This window comes from Tachypleus tridentatus, chromosome 8 (genome assembly GCF_004210375.1).
Source record: "Tachypleus tridentatus isolate NWPU-2018 chromosome 8, ASM421037v1, whole genome shotgun sequence".
Taxonomy (NCBI): Eukaryota; Metazoa; Arthropoda; class Merostomata; order Xiphosura; family Limulidae; genus Tachypleus; species Tachypleus tridentatus.
Window position 1 is genome coordinate 129588435 of NC_134832.1, and position 18696 is coordinate 129607130.

The 18696-nt window shown below is 35.8% G+C and overlaps 1 protein-coding gene across 2 annotated transcripts in view; it reads left to right on the forward strand.

The window, feature by feature from the left end:
• The window catches only part of LOC143223482 (uncharacterized), a 130116-nt gene that overhangs the window by 5012 nt on the left and 106408 nt on the right, over nt 1-18696 (forward strand). For both annotated transcript variants that reach the window (XM_076451525.1, XM_076451526.1), the window contains exon 2: nt 1096-1761. In XM_076451525.1, the coding sequence (XP_076307640.1) occupies nt 1201-1761 (561 nt within the window). In that variant the 5' untranslated portion in view covers nt 1096-1200. The remainder of the gene's footprint in view (nt 1-1095; nt 1762-18696) is intronic.

The window sequence follows — 18696 nt, forward strand, 5'->3', positions numbered from 1 at the left end:
GTATCGCCACATCTTTAATGCACAATTTGAAAAAAAAAAAAAACCTTTTTTCGTTATCATCAAGTAGAATTAACTTTACACTATTTCTTTTTTTTTAAGAAATAATTCTATAGAACTATCTCCAAAATAGTAGTCGTTACGATAATATCTAATATACAGAATAAAGTTAAGAAGTAAGACGTTATTATTATACAGGTGGCCCGTAAGTCCCTACCCATCCATATGTTATTATGTTATATTCAATTACGCATGTATTATAAATTTGTTCCTTTTTTTCAGACAAATATGGCCGACGTAAGCCCATGTTGAGGAAAATGTCTCACAGAACACGGCGTTGCATAATATTATGCAGCGAGAGTGAGGGACAGCACACAGATACACTGGATGCATAAGATATATGGATGGGTATGGACTTAAGGGCCACCCTGTATATACTTAAACATTAGCATTTTAATGCAATGCTTCTTTCTTTCTCTGTGTGTGCGTGTTCGAATTACATTGTGGAGTTTTAAGTTACGCGCGCACACACACAAACCTTTACGGTTAGTTCCGACATTAGAATAGACAGTATCTTACGCACAAAGTATTATTTGACATGCCCCTCAGTGGCACAGCGGCATGTCTGCAAACTTATACTGCTGGAAACTGGGTTTCGTTATCCATGATGGGCAGAGCACAAACAGCCACTTGCGTAGCTTTGTGCATAATAACAAACAAAAACTATCTGACGATGGTAAAATAGAGGGTTAGATTTCTCACGGTGAACAGAACGCGTATGGCTCATTCTTTAATTTGTTCTAATAGAACAACAACTTTTGTCACAAGTTTTCTTACATATTAAAATATCCCAAGAATTATATTTATTTTATTACATATTTCAACTGTTGAACAACTGTTGTGTGCTTATAGCATTCCAACCTTTAAACAACAACGTTATCATTTTTTTTTTTTTATGAGAAAGTTCTGGTTTCTATTATTGAAGATAATATTTGAAATGCATACTGATTTCGGCACTGTGCGAGTACGATACTTGCGCATGCGTCTGAGCCAGCTGTCTGTATCCGTAAGCTTAGAGTGAATTGCATTTTCTTTCAGTTGAGAAGGGAATGTTACGGCGAGGGCGTTTTCATCAGTGGCGATCAACGTTGAAGCTGGGTTAGACTACATGTAGCAATATTTTCCGGTGAATGAGCAGTTGATATGACAGAAGAAAACATCGTAGAAGAGTGGCTGCGCTCTTTTAATCTGAATCAGTACGCCGAAAGTTTCTTGGATAACGGCTACGACGACCTAGAAATATGCAAACAAATTGGAGAGGATGACCTGGACGCTATAGGTGTAACCGATGACCTTCATCGCCAGCAAATCCTTCGTGCCGTCAGAGAACTTTTAGAACAGGGAGGGTCTGCAGTTTATTTTACTGTAGAAGAACAAAGGAAGTCGGATGTTGATCGCCTGGTTGAGTGGGATGTTTTTTGCGATGGGTCTTTATCAGGTTGCTTATCCACTAAGCACCCAGTCACATCTATTAAACCTAGGATGGTGTCTAGCGAGGGTACGGCCGAGGTATCGGGGAGCTACGGCTGTTGCGGTGGAGCGTTCGTGTCAGTGCAAGGTTGTGCTTCTAGTAGATTTGCACATGAGTACGAAGAAAATAAACTGGGGTTTATTAAACTTCCTAAAGTGCAGCTTAAGAAGATGATACGAGACAAACTGATTAGAGAGGGGATTCGCCTAAGTGCTCAACCGTATTCAAACATGGTAAGTAAGAAAGAATGTCCTTTTCGATTAAACGGATAACAGGCTTTCAAAGTGTACGTTAATTCATCATTTTTAAAAGATTTGATAGGTTTGTATTGTATTAATTTAAATATTTGAACTAAATCAAATAAAATGAGATGGAGTTGAACAAAACAAGTACTTTACTCAGTGTGAATATACGACCTCCTGACGACAGTCCGAGTGTTTTGTATGTTTAGTTTTTAAATACGCTTTTCAAATAAAGTTTTTCATTGTCGCTCTTACAGAAATAGTTTTAGTTCCATTGAATAAAAAAAGATGTTTTTCTGAATATTGCTTATATTTGACGTATTATTTCTATTAAAAAAGGTGTGTGTGTGTGTGTACATATATCCTAAGCCTTAGTTCAAGTGAGTAGAAATAAAAATTGAATGTAACACGAATTAATAACATGTGGAATTTACTACAAGTTTTTATCTCCACTCATTTGCAATTAAAGTTATGTAACACTACTAATGCCGGGGAAGGGATTTCTGCACGCTCATGAAAATTGAAATACAAACATTCCCATAACCAACAAACACCGTTTTAAGTTTCTGAAACGTATTACCCTCATACCATATTACATAAAGCAAATGTTTTATTGCTTTCGGCGCGACACATCTAGATAGAAATATTATGAAAAATATAAAACCATATCTTACCTTATGATATCGATTGAAGATATGACGAGCACATCCAAGTTCTACAAAATTTCAAGCACTCAATATTTATTTCTAGAATTTTCAGAAATATTTCCTGGAAGACTTGGACGAATTTTTTGCTATGACTTTAAACCACGGTTGTATTCTGAAATGTGTGAAATTTTCTAAGACAAAATAAAGTTGATATACAAGTAAAACATGTTTTTTAAATATAATTTAATATAAAATATACTGTATTTTTTATTAAATAAATTACGTCATTAGTATTCTGTCTGGAACACTAGCACAGACATAAATATGGACGAATGGGCGTTAGAGCTAAGGATAGAAATGAAAGAAATCCAAAGCCACAAGAAGAGGATTCTCAGTCCATTTACGTGGAAAGCTGTGGATTAATTATTGCATGTATAGGTTGTGACTATTAATTTTTTTTTCTGATAAAACTATTTTATTCAAGAAATTATGGCTATCGAGAATAAGCGAGTGATGTGTAAAACACGTTTATGGTTAACAAAAATAAAAACGATTAAAACAAATCTATAACCAAAATTAATTTTAGCTTCGCATTCTCCCCCATCCAAATACCCCCTTTTTTTGTGTCATCAAACAGTCTTACATTCAGCCTATGCATAATATCGAATAATTATCTTCAGAAAATGTAATGCGTTGCATTAAATACGTGTAGGACAAACGTTTGTCACATAAAATTATGACGAGACAAGGTTTTAAAACTATCTACATTCTTCGAAAACTACTTGATTTATGTTTAAATTCTGTACCAACTATATCAAATAGTTGTCAAGAACGAATAGGACAACAAATGTATATTAGTGGCTCCTAAACTTTTCCAGCAAAAATTAAATCCTCCCACCCTATGAGTAGTAATCCCTCCCACACATACTTCAGTATCCAAGGTATGTCGCCACATGCTGATTGGCTGCTTCGGGGTGGGGGTGGGGGTAATGTCATCAAAGATGACAAAGTCATAATTGTAACAATTGTCAGCAGCAGAGGGGGTTTCATGTGGTATGCGTTTTGGACTTCCATAATGGGCAGCCATGATGTCAAAAGTTGTCCACAAACGCGTTGAATTGGCCTTCATTACGGGCGGCTATGATGGATGATTACGTCACAAATTAGAGAACGTATTTCTAGGGCACCATGACATTATCTAATTAATTCATTCCAAAAAGGATGCTTAAAACCATTTCGTCAGTTTAATTTCCTGCCATAATAGGACTATATCTTAAGTTATTATATATTTTCAGTGATATAGTAAAATGTCAAAAATAATATTTAAACCTAATTATATACATTTACCAAGCACACAATACATGTCAATATGTTTAAATCGCTCTTAAGAGGGCGATGTCATACAGTATTCAAAATTTATACTTGTTACGTATTATAATTTATCTCGGTTTTGTCTCCGCTTTATTATGTTACTTACGTAACGTATTACGATTTGAAATAGCCGGAAATTTTAATTTAGATGTTAATTCAATGTATCAAATTTATAATATTTACCAACAAGATTGACACACAATTTTCTTTCTTAACCCAAATATATTTTAATGTACAAAGAAAAAATACAATTTATAATAATGTTATTACAAATAATGGTTTATATACACAACTTTTAAAAACTTACAAACAATATTGAGTCTTGTATCTGGTCTGGAACTGAATGTTTTATCAACGTTCAAGGAATGCAAATTCTCTGTTGATACAGCTGTACACCTCTATTGACGGCTTGCTAGCTTAAAGCACCCGTAAGTTTTCACCGACAACAATACCTAATGCCCTCGTAGAAGTAAAAAAAAAAGGCATTAAATTTACTTACTATTTATATGCCCTAAAAGTCCGATATTTTAATTATGAACCAAATGTTTAAAATTTTTCATTAGTAAAACAAAATGTAAAAAATTATTTAACGTAACACAATTATACACAATTTTACCATGAACTAAATACACGGTGCTGAAGTGGGAAGGGGGCTTACTACTTCTACGAATACATTGATACTTGAATACCTTTACAGTATTGTGTATTTGCTGTGGTTCCCATTTTACGAATGTATTAGTATTTGTTATTTGTACATCAAGACCTGGCTGATCCGAGTACAGCACTCAAAAATTAATTATTTGTAGACACTAGTACATATCCTCCACAGTCACGATGCAGCTTTTTCTTTATCGACACTCAACAAATGTAGGGTATCTGGTATTGAAGTTTCAGTTTCTACAACTTTAATTGAACAATTTTGTTTTGCCTGAGGGAAGTTCAGGAAATAGCAGTAATATTCACTACTGTTTCGACTTCATTTACTCAAACTTTGTTATTCATAACTCCCTACTCTGGTACGTTACTCCAATTTAAGTCAAATGGGACGCATCCAGTGTTTCCCAGGGGAAAAGTCCTAGCAACAAGTTGTATCTAAAAAGGAAAAATTCGAAACAGATAACGAAAGAATTATGTACTTATGAAGTAGCATTGTCAAATTATTTATTGGAAACCGAAAAACAGAGCAAAATAACAGGAATGCATGCATAACAAAAAAATTGTAACACAATTCCGTTACATTGGAATGTTTTACATGCTGATTTTACTTTGGACAATATGGGTCTGTTTTTGATTATCACATTATAAACCCCTTTCAAGCATTCGGCGTACGGGCCTAACGTTTATGTTTAAATTCCCATTTACAGAAAACTAGGCTTTCATGTATGAAATAACAGTCTAAAGTAGCTCACTAGTTGCTTGCTGCTAGTTTACAAGAAACAAAGGCTAGAATATATTATCTAAAAAATTGCAAAAACCCCGACAACAACAATAAAATTACCAATAAACACGCTTTGTTTTTATTGAAATAAACATATTTAAAAATCTAATAAAAGAAAACACGCAATCGTCTAGGTCAGAAAATATCAAACTTGCGATGAAAAACAACTCAAACAAAAATACCCTTAAAATCTTTTTCATTAAAATAACGAAGTACACAAAACTGTTTACTTTTATTCGCAGCCGTTACTTTAATCTCAATGTCAGAAGATTTGTGTTGATTCTACATTAACATAATTTCGTGACAGTAAGGACTTCTCAGTAATAATCCAAATGCGAGTTCTGTTTGTATTATAAACGATCTGGATCCGTAAATCAATAAAAATATTTCATTTGAAGCATCCAATTAAACTTCTGCTACAGTACTTGCCACGATATCAAAAACACACTATTGGTTATTTAGGTGTGTTTTAAGTATAGTGTTTCTATCAAAGTTTCATAAAAATCAGAAATACCCATGTTGATTGTGACTTACAGAATCTTCGTATGATTGTTTTAAATATGAGGATAAACGTGTGAATTACAGATATGTCCCGTGTATTGGCCATGCTTGAATCCTTTACTGGCTAAATACGTGTGAATATGTCTAAATACGTGTGAATTACAGATATGTCCCGTGTATTGGCCATGCTTGAATCCTTTACTGGCTAAATTACCAATTTAGAAGTGTCTCTCATACTCCCTATCATTTTTTCATTACTGGTATTGTAAAAGATATTTTGTAAGTAATATGTGCTCAAATTATTGTGATATAATTATTATTTGGTAAGATTGTAATCTTACCTACACTTTTGACCTCCACTGGTAAATAAATTGATGAATCAACTTCAACACCCATCTCTGTTCCTAACATTCATTCCAGCTAACCCCGAGATCCACATTCTTTAGTTCCAGGTAAAAAGTCTGGAGTACCAGGTATGGGTACTCATAATTTGGAGTGTGAAACGGACCCTCATTGCGTCAGTTGCAATGACTCTCACCCATCCTACTTTCGTTCTTGCCCGAAATGGCTAGCAGAAAAAGAGGTGCAGTGTTGGAAGATCATTCAAAACATTACTTACCCTGAGGCTCGAACGTTGCTCTCTACTACTTCATCTCGGACATATGCTGCTGCACTTCATTTTACTGCTACAATGAGAGTGCAGACGAATCTCTCTGTGCCTCCAAAAGAATTGTTCTCAAAACAAATGAAAAGTCTTTTGACCTCCACTGGTAAATAAATTGATGAATCAACTTCAACACCCATCTCTGTTCCTAACATTCATTCCAGCTAACCCCGAGATCCACATTCTTTAGTTCCAGGTATCTGCATTTCCTTGGGTACATCTTCTTCTCCCACCCGAAGATGCAAAACGATCATTCGCTTACGTCCTCGGTCGCTGGAATCCTCTTTCAACAACAAAGACCTGCCCATTCGACCCAGGACAGGATCCATGGAGGTCGATAGATCTCCCTCGAATAAAGATAATAAAGAAAAAGACGTGGTCGTAAACAGAAAGTCTCTCCACTCAATTTGCCCACACATAAATAAAAATGGCCGCCTTGGTACAATGGAACTGTCAGGGTTTACATTCTAATTTGGATGGCATCAAAGCACTGATTACTTCCTACCATTCTGTATGCCTTTCCTTACAGGAAACATTTCTGAAACCTGCCGACACAGTCACCTTTTGGCAGTTTTCTTTGTACATAAATGACAGGCTGTGTGATGGATGAGTGCATGGAGGGGTGGCACTGTTGATTGACCAGCATGTGCCCACCCTGTCTTTTCCACTCGACACACCCTTGGAGGCTGTAGCCATCCGTGTTTACTTGGGTTGTACTATCACTGTTTGTTCTCTCTACCTGTCTGCTGAAGAGACCTATGATCAATCAGACCTTGATGCTCTCATTGAACAGTTGCCATCTCCTTTTTTAATCCTGGGATACTTTAATGGACATAATCTCTGGGGAGGTACTAATATTGATGGGAGGGGTCGCAACTTTTCTCTTTTAAGTATTGGTTTTTATACTTATTTACTGCTATTGATCTGTCAATTTGCTCCCCTTCACTATTCTCCCACTTTCATGGAGGGTTGACAATAACACATGAGGCAGTGATCATTTTCTTATAATTTTGAGAGTAACTGGCCGTGGCTGATGCCACTCGATCCGCATGCTCCGGTGGAAGCTAAATCAAGCCAACTGTCCCTCTTTCACTGCTCTCACAGAACTTGATCCTTCCATCGTTTGTAAGCCATCAACAGACGACTATGGCAACAGTAACTGACTGTATTATACAAGCAGCTGCTCAATGTATTCCTAAAATCTTGACACGTTTTCCACGATATCCTCGTCCGTGGTGGAATCCTGCCTGCCACATGGCATGGAAGGCTCAAAAACAGGCCTAGGATACTTTTCGTAGGTATCACACACTCTCGCACTGCATCGCTTTCCAGCAGGCCCGTGCACGTGCTCGGTGAGTAAGACGTCAAGGCCAGAAGGAATCTTGGATTAAGCTCACAACCAGCATATCTTCTACCACCAGTTCCAAAGTCATATGGAACAAGATTTGAAAGGTCATTGGGCAATATAATTCTGTTCCCCTCTCGATCTTACTCTCTGATGGCCAAGAAGTAGGTAACATTGAGAGCATCGCTGATACTCTAGGTGAAAGCTTTTATCGGGTATCTAGCACTTCTGCGTCTTCCTCCACCTTATTAGCCATCAAGTCTCGGGCAGAGCAATCACGTCTTTCCTTTCGAGCTGATTGTCTCTATGAATATAATCGTCCCTTTACACTAGTGGAACTAAAACTGGCCCTTCATAGGTCTGGCAGTACATTGGTTAGACCTGATGATGCACACTATGAAATGCTGCACCATCTATCTCCTGCTTCTTTTGCTATTCTTCTGATTGTTTTTAACCAGATCTGGCAGGAGAATGTTTTTCCTGATACCTGGCACCAGACTATTGTCCTACCTTTCTCTAAGCCTAGAAAGGATCCCAAGATTCCTCAAACTGCCGTCCAGCTGCTTTGACGAGCTGTCTCTGCAAGACCTTAGAGAGGATGGTTAATTAATGGCTCCTCGAATCAAACAACCTCCTTTCGCCCACCCAGTGTGGGTTCCGACGACAGTGCTCCACCATAGACACACTGATTCGACTTGAAACATCAATCAGAGAAGCCTTTCTGAGATGACAACATCTTCTATCAATATTCTTTGACACTGAGAAGACTTATGATACAACATGGAGGTATGGAATTTTCGAGTCCATATATATGGGTTACGTGGCCATTTGCCAATTGTTATTAAAATGTTTAATGGAGAGGCGATTCCAAGTTTGAGTGAGTTCGAAACTTTCCCGTTCTTTTCTACAGGAACTTGGTGTCCATCAGGGCTGTGTTTTTAGTGTTACACTTTTCAGTATAAAGATTAATGCCATCATTGAACAACTCACTCTCACTGTTGCAAACTGGATCTATGTCGACGACTTTCACATTTCATGTCAGTCGTTGTACATGAGATATATTGAGCGGCAACTACAAACTGCCCTCAATCGTGTACTGAAGTGTACCACGGCGAACGGCTTTAATTTCTTCTCTCTAAACCCGTTTGCATGCACTTTTGCCGCCAACGGGATATTCACCCTGATCCTGAACTCCGTATCGGTGAAGTTTTGCTGCCAGTAGTCTCTGAGACCAAGTTCTTGGGGCCTTCTTTGACCGTAAGCTGACCTTTATACCACACTTAAAGCAGCTACGGGTCAAATGCACAAGAGCACTGAACATCCTCCGTGTCCTTTCTTGTACTGCTGGGGAGCAGATCAATGTTCTATGCCAAAGATATATCGTGCACTTATTCGATCAAAACTAGATTATGGGTCACTGGTCTATGGCTCTGTCCGTACCTTGGCCTTGAAGATGCTGGACCCCATTCATCATGAAGGATTGTGGCTCTACACTGGGGCTTTCTGCACTTCCCTAGTTCAGAGCATATATATAGTCTCATGAACCTTCTTTGCAACTCTGCCGTTTGCAACTGTCTTTACTATATGCTTCGAAACTTCATTCGTTACCAGAGCATTCCTCCTGGGGTTGTGTTTTCCTTCCTCGGTGGGCCATACTTTTTCAGAACAGACGATCTGCCATTTCTCCTTTCGGCCTTTGTTTCCATGCGCAGTTGGATTAAGTAGGTCTGTCTTTGGAAATCATTGCTGTATCCACTGGTGAGCCCATCCCACCATGGCTTTTTTACAGTCCTCATATGTGACCTATCTTTAAGTCATCTGAGAAAAGCCGACACTGCTGATTGGAAATACTGTTTGTTATTTGCTGAACATCTTTCAAACCATCCTTCCATTCCTGTTTATACAGATGGTTCAAAATCAGGTGATTGTGTGAGCTCTGCTATGGTTTGTTGTTGTTTGGTGGTTGTGCACAGAATCCCCCTCTACAGCTTCTGTATTGACTGCTGAACAGTACGCCATTTCTCTTGCCCTGGATTCCATTGAAGCTAAGCAGTACTCAAACTGCACTACTTATACTGGCTTGCTTAGTTCTCTACTGGCCCTGGAATCGCTTCACGTTAGTTCACACCCTGTTCTCGCCGATATTCAAAACCAATTGGCCCATTTCTCTTTAACATCTACTTCTATCTAGTTTTTCTAGATACTGGGCCACGTTGGTATTCGCGGAAACGGGTTCTTCGACACTGCAGCTAAATCTATCCGCTCTGGCACTATCATTGCTGTGTCTGTTCCATACATGGATTATGGTCCTGTATTCAAGGCTTGGCTCCGTGCTTGCTGGTAGTCGACTTGGAGTGAGCAACGTGAAAACAAGCTTTTCCATGTAAAACCCTATATTGGACTTTGGCCATCTTGCTTCCGTAAGGATTGGAAAGAGGAAGCTGTTCTAACTAGACTACGCATTGTCACAGATTTTTAACTCATCATTTTCTTTTATGTGGAACTGATGCACCAGTGTGTTGTCTGTGTAACACTCAGGTCACAATGAGCCACATTTTTATTTTCTTGCCGTCGTTATGACTCTCATCGACGGCATCATTTTAAACATGTTCTGTCCCAAGGTTTGTTCTTAACGTTAGACAGTGTTATTGATGATGGTGACACAGTCCATTTTGGAAATGTTTTTAGTTTTTTAAAAACCATTATTCTTTTTAATACCATTTACGTTTTTAATTTATATATTAAGCCTTTTTTAACGTGATTTCTTTTTAAGAATTACAGTCCATCTAGTTCGATTTGAAATTAGAAGATGGCCGTAACCCCAAATAAGGTTAGGTTCTGTCGACCGAATTCTTTACAATGGGTGTCTATGATTTGTCTGCAATAAATTTCAACAATAAACAAACAACAACAAGCATAGTCCACTTGTTTCAAAATAATAAATTAAAACCAGTCAACCTTATACATAGATGTTTATTACGCTGTTACACTGTAGTTACTTCAGTTGTATCTGGAGCTTTACATAATTGTCTCTTTTTCATCAAAGTCCACACAGTCTAGTTCGTTTAATTTAGAACATAATTAACAAGACGAATTGTTATTTTCTTGGGCTACTAGTGGCAATATTTTAATTATAACTCGCCAGGATGACTAACTGGTAGTTCAAACAGAAGCGTTAGTCATCCTGACGAGTTATAATTAAAATATTGCTGCAAGTCTTTTTAAAACTTTTAGTACTGTTTGAAAATGACCATAACTTCAAATAACACGAAACCAAGACTGGAAAGGCCATCTTCAGGTGACTGACGGTGGATTTTGTACTTACTTGTTAGTCTTCCTGGCGAGTTACGATAATTACAATTATGCTACAGAAAGTCCTTTACAACTTGTATTACTGTAGTGTTTCTCTTAACGCTGTAGACTAGATGTAAACATTGGTTTTATGCTATTTGTTTTTTTTAAGCATCACTTTATTTGTCTTAATTTTCCTTTAAGAATTTTACTAAATTCACTTTAATTTTAACATTTTACCAGATGTTTGGCGCAGATACCTTAGCTACTTGGCGCCATAAAATACCAAATCAACCAACCAACCCTTTCAGCTGTGAGGGCGTTATAATGTTACGTTCAATCCCATTATTCATTGGTAACAGAGTAGCCCAAGAACTGGCGGTTTGTGGTGATGACTAGCGACTAGCAACTTTCCCTCTAGTCTTATACTGTTAAATTAGGGAAAGGCTAGTGCAGATAGTCCTCGTGTAGCTTTGTGCGAAATTCACAACAAACCAAACAAATCAATCGATGTTAGAGTGTATAGCGGCGATTTATAAAGTGAAATTATCACAGACTGTTTAGCAATAACAAAGAAGAAAATAACAATTTGTCTTGTTCATCGTGTTCTAAATTAAACGAACTAGATTGTGTGGACTTTAATGAAAAAGAGACAATTATGTAAAGCTCCAGATACAACTGAAATAACTACAGTGTAATAGCGTAATAAACACCTATGCATAAGTTTGATTGGTTTTAATTTATTATTTTAAAACAAGTGGACTATGTTTGTTGTTGTTTGTTTATTGTTGAAATTTATTGTTGACAAATCATAGACACCTATTGTAAAGAATTCGGTCGACAGAACCTGAGAGTAGCAATAAGGCTTCCGGATTTCAGTTACAAAGTGTCGACGGAAGCCATTTCAAGCGACTCCTCAAGCCAAGAACTGTTAATGCTTTATCAGAAAAATGTAGATTATATAGCAGCTACGCTTTAACTATATAGGTTGTTTCTTTTTACATCACTGAACAAAAGATTTGAGGAAATATTGATGGATGCGTCGACATTAAAAATAGACAATCCGTGTCTATATAGTTAAACAAAATAATCACAGTTCTGATGAAGAACGTTTTATAACAATTTTTGACAATCTACAATAAAATAATGATTCGTTAAACTTACAATATTTAAGAACATGTATTTATGTTATATTCATTATTTGTAATAAAGTACAGTTAAAAGCGATAGTAACGTGTAAGCAAGCTCAGTTATTTGGTTCAGTCCACAGTGGTACAACACGTTTACGGCAATCCATTGGAGCCATAACGTAATGATACAGCCGGCTGTCGAGAAGCCACTGATAAGAGTTTTCACTCCAAGGAATGGCTACCACGGCCGTAAAGCTTTCATCCAAAACGTAGTAGAAAATTTTGCTATGCTTTTAACCAATACACGATGGTCGCGACAGCTATCCACACATATTTAGCTCATGTCCAGTGACATCAATAAAATATTCCAATTCTTGACACAAATTAAAACCATCCAGATCATTTTATTTAATAAAGGCTTCTCATGTTTCATTAAACAAGTTTACTTTACGGTCATCAAAAGTTATTTATAAACAGAAAACCTCGATTCTTTTTCCTCTGAGACAGTATACCCTGATGGAATATATGCTTTACTTCAGGGTAGTAAGTTTCAATCCAGTCTACCCAATATAATAAACTGTTCAACATTATGTTGTAAGTCTGTCTGTCCTATTCCTTTTTTATCAGAAAAATTAAATTAGCTTGTTCCCTCGGAAGAAAGTAGATTTATGAGAAAGGTGTATCCTCGTGTATCTGATTCATCAGACTCCATACAACATAAACTTAACTATGTTCCTTTGAATTCGTTAAATACTATCAAATGAACTTATTTCTCTCGACCAAAACTAGGTAATGTTTAGAGTTTTAATTATTTTCTTCTAGTTCATACTATCTCAGAATAAATATGTTTATAGCAATTTACTGTCATTACTGTCAGTGATTCATAATATGATTCTGATGTAAAAACCCTGTACCTAATCAATAGGTGTGAGCTATGCGAAGTATAAAGGCAAGAAACAGTCGTAACTAGTATGTAATCAATAAGGATATCTGTGAACTATGCAAAGTATAGAGGCAAGAAACAGTCGTAACTGGTATGTAATCAATATGAATATCTGTGAGCTATGCGAAGTATAAAGGCAAGAAACAGCGATACTTGATATCTAATCAATGAAGATATCTGTGAGCTATGTGAAGAATAAAGACATGTAACAATCATAGTAAATATTGAGTCAAAATGAATCTGTGAGCTACGTAAATAATAAAGATGAGAAACAGACGTATCTGATACGTTACTACTTCTCTGGACGATAAACGAGACTACATTTAAAAAGTACCGTAAGTCGTGTCAATAAATTAATGAATCGGACGACAGAAGAAAATTGTGTTTAATAAGTGTTGAAGAAAAACTGTGAACATGACAGGAAAAATAAAAATAAAACACACAAACAATACGGTGGAACAAAGCTAAACCGAAGAGAAATGAGAAGACAGAACAGACAACACATAAGTTTGGCATTAATAGTACAGTTTTATTTAAACTTTCAAATAATTCAGTGTGTTTATTTCATTCATCATTTAGATTACTTTGTTTTATTTTATTTCACATTTCGTTTTTCTGTGTTATATAAAAAAAACATTTGTAACTGTTTATGAATGTTTAATCTTCTTTTGGAAACATTTAACCCTTTCGTATTTCTCTGCTGTTTATCTGCGAAACACTCGTGATTATCGCGAGATTATTCGATTAATATGGGGCGTGGCAAGAAGTTATGAAAACTTTTAGCACAAGCAGCAGACAGGTTGACGTTTTCTTCTCCGGTTTTATTTACTCTTGAAACAGAGCACTTTTGGGGACCCAATGGAAGTACATGTAGTTCGTGCCAGGTTTTACATGAATTGTTGTTTTTGATATGTGTTGATTACTCACTGATTTTGTCTCAAAAATCAAATCTTGTTCATTAGTTGTATATATTCATTATATGAAACAACAACGATATACTCCCCATTAACTCTTAAGGTTTAAAACAAGCTATCTGACTACGGAATATCTGACTAAATAGTATCCAACTTACTTAACCTAAATGTATTACGGTATAAAACACGTAACAATTAGTATTTTGAAATAATTTTCCGAATCTATATTAATGACTATTGTTTTAATGTAATTATTTCAATAACGTTAGATATTTATGCAGTAACGTGTTGGAGAAATGAGTGTGTGAAAATCAGTTTTTGTGTCGTATGTAATACATAAACACACAGTTGCATACGATCAGTGAAACTACAAGAAAATTGCCTAATATAAACTTTCATTATAAGAACAGTCTTAAGTAGCTCGTACTGGTAACCCTACTTACCATAGGCAGTGATGCCTAATGTTTATTTTAGGGACTTATAACGCTGAAATATAGGGCTCAATTACTCGCGATAGACACAGCAGATAGCCCAGTGTGGCTTTGTTCTACAACAACCTACCGACTGTTTAAGAATTTTCATATAAATCTAAACAAGGAATTCCTACGCATAACCTTTATAATTTTTTTTATCTGATATACAGTCGTGTTAGTCGTATATCATCGAACGTTACCTTTAGTCTTATAGGTCAATATAGGACACCTCTGGCCTCAAAGTGCAAAGGGCGATTTCTCGAGAGAGAGAGAGAGAGACACGAATGCCATGATTCATAGACTGGGGTCTCCAACTAAAAGACACGCGATTGTAAAAACAACAAAAACTAAACCATACTGGAATTAACATTTAAGCACACGTATCGTAATAAAATTATCTTTACAGGCTGCAAACTTTTCTTTTTCCTCACGAATCATTCAAACCAGCCCTTTAATACCAGCATGGTGGGATGGTTTTAATAAAGTAAGTAACCTCAGTTTGTCATCAACTGTTCTATACATCTATCTATCGACGTATTGAATGTTTCATGTACTTATAAATACATTTGTGTGTCAATATTCATCTATCGCTGTCTATGCATTACCCATCTGCCTGTTTTTATTTCTAAACATCTACATTATTATTCATCTGTTTCCTCATATCTGTCTTGTTATTCATTTTTGTGTATATTCATCCATCTCTCTGTCTGTCCACTGTATGCATCTAGTAGTCTATACTTAGATTGATTTATGCATATCAGATTGTATCTGTGATTCAACGGCTAAAGTATTAATGTAAAAATAACAACAACATGTAGCGTGAACTTGAATATTGTATACAGGAATTATTGATTTGAAAAGTGATATTACGAAAATAGAAACAGTCGTGGTAAACAGAACTAAAAATCAGTGTGTAGTAGGCTTTGAATAAATGGAAAATGTATAACGGACAGCCCGTTTATATTTATGTATAGTAACATGCAGGAGTTTATAATATCCTTCATTCTAATTTGATTGATTTGAATCTTGGTGACGCTATACCTTGTTCCAGTATGCCCAGAGATGCCTTTTTATTTTATTTTTTCTATTTAGGCCTTTTAAATAAATGTGCAGTCATATTCACATCATTGAAGAAGACAGTTGAAACAAATATATACTTTCATGAAACTAACACCTTAATATAGAAAAAAATGGATTTGAGTCCTTTTATGGGTACGTGAGGGTTCAAATCTTACAAAAAATCATAGTTTGAGGTTCTTTATCAAATTGCTCGCTCAGTTTTGATCCGTTTACATAGGATTTGTTGCCAAGATGCAGGTCTCACACTTTGGAAAACAAGTTGTGAACGTAACCATTTTTAGTAATTGTAGGGAAGTCAAGAGGCCACAAAAAGCTTAATTTTACGGTTTTTGACAATTAATCCGCAGTTTTTATCCATATATATATACAAAAATGTGCCCATTTTATCGTAGATGACTAAAGATTAAATAAACCCATAATTTTAGGGGTGTTGGTCAATTACGTAGCTTTGTTTGGAATTTAATATAAAGATACTCTTTGCAAGCCCCAAATAGAGGAATAAATAATTTTGGAATATTTCACTTTTGATCATTTTTTCAGTGAGGAAAGTATAATATGGGGTTTTCATGAACCAAGGTTCATGGGATTGTCTCTCGCTGCAGTGGTAAGTCTTTGGATTTACAACGCTAAAATCAGGAGTTCGGTTCCCCTCAGTAGACATAGCAGATAGCCCGATGTGGCTTTACTATAAGAAAAAACACACACACATGCATGGAATTTAGTACAAATATACTTTTTGCAGATCCATATCAGTGATATTGACAGTATATTTCTTTAATTTATTTTTCTATCTTTTTTATATATCTCTGTTTTTTGGTCTTCCTTGAATTTTCTGTCTGGTTCTTCATCGTTTAACTGCCGTGTGAAGTCGTTTTGAAACTTAGAGTTTTATTTGATTTTCATCGAAATAATCTCACTTCTGACACTGGTGTTGTAACATTCTCACGATAACATTTAGAAGCTGAATATTGAGTAACTTATCGTTGGTTGGTTGGTTTAATCCAATGTTTGTCCCATTAGTCTGCTGTTTCAACTCTGTTCAGAGTAAATTTCACAACCCCCAAGGCAGCATGGACAAAAAGGACTTTCGTCTGATTTACCTCTACGACTTCAAACTTGGACGAAAAGCTACCGAAACTCCATGGAACATCAACCAGGTATTTGGCCATGGATCTGTTCTTAACGTACAGTTGAGCGTTGGTTCCGAAGGTTTCGACATGGAGATGAAAGTCTTAAAGACCATGAAGGTCGTGGAAGGAAGCCATCCTTAGATGAAAACACATTAAGGGAAGCAGTTGAGACAGACACTCGCACAACAGTACGTGAACTTACAGAAAAGCTAGGCACAAACTAATCAAGCATTGCCAACTACCTGAGTGCGATTGGAAAGGCGAAAAGTTGGATGAATGGGTTCTGTGTGAGCAGACTGAAGATCAACAAAACCGGTGTTATGAGATTTGTCAAGGTCCTGTCTCGTCCACCTTATTCCCCAGACCTTTCCACTGCAGATTTTCATTTTTTTCAAGCACTTTGACAACTTTTTGAACAATAAACATTTTCAAAACCAGGCAGCTGCATAAGAAGCTTTTAGGTAGTTCATTGACCATATAATCTCTGATTTATACATCAGGGATATAAACATTATCGTTACACGTCGGCAAAAGTGTGTTGAAGCAATTGGTTCTTACTTTGATTAAAGAATGTTTCACAACGCTAGTTTATACTTTCCAAACTTTGCAGTTCAAAAACATTTATTTTTGTACAACCTATTAACTCTCACAGAACTTTACACCATCAAGAACTATTCTGTTCCTCCAGTCTGAAAACTGTACTTAATTCTCGATTATTTACCGCTACGTATTTCTAGTATTTATAACGACCTATTGTTGTAACACTTTATATTGTCTGGCGGGTTCATTTAAATTATTGGATGATAACCAAATTAGTTTATTTCTTCTATAAGGTTTCTACGGTTGCGTTCACTTTTCACTGTTGTAAGTCTAAGTTTAATAATAACGTTTTAATGGCAACACTTCGCTAATGAAACTGCAGTTAAATAGTTGTAGAATTATTTGAAGAAATATACAATTATGTATACGACAAATCTGTTTGGATTATTCGAGGTCTTCTGTAGTAGTATACATCAAGAGATGCAGTAGCTCTTTCTCTGAAGATAAAATTGCCATTTAAGAGAAAAAAGACAATTTCAAATAATAAACTTTAAAAGGAAAGTGTAATGTCTTTATTCCTAACACATAGTGACATTATAATTTTATGCCTCATACATTGTTATACATGTAACATCTAGTGATATCTTATTAGATATAACAAATAAGGATAACACACGAAACAAAAAAATCATGTACAGTTGAAAACTGTTTAGATGTATACATGTAACATCTAGTGATATCTTATTAGATATAAAAAATAAGGATAACACACGAAACAAAAAAATCATGTACAGTAGAAAACTGTTTAGATGTATACATGTAACATCTAGTGATATCTTATTAGATTTAACAAATAAGGATAACACACGAAACAAAAAATCATGTACAGTTGAAAACTGTTTAGATGTATACATGTAACATCTAGTGATATCTTATTAGATATAACAAATAAGGATAACACACGAAACAAAAAATCATGTACAGTTGAAAACTGTTTAGATGTATGCATGTAACATCTAGTGATATCTTATTAGATATAACAAATAAGGATAACACACGAAACAAAAAATCATGTACAGTTGAAAACTGTTTAGATGTATGCATGTAACATCTAGTGATATCTTATTAGATATAACAAATAAGGATAACACACGAAACAAAAAAATCATGTACAGTTGAAAACTGTTTAGATGTATACATGTAACATCTAGTGATATCTTATTAGATTTAACAAATAAGGATAACACACGAAACAAAAAAATCATGTACAGTTGAAAACTGTTTAGATGGACCCTTCATCCAAACAGTGGTATGCTTTGGATATTACAGCCTACTGATGGAGCCTATTACAATGTTTGTTTGCTTGTTTGTTTTGAATTTCGCGCAAAGCTACACAAGGACTATCTGTGCTATCTGCCCCTAATTTGGCAGTGTAAGACTAGAGGGAAGGCAGCTAGTA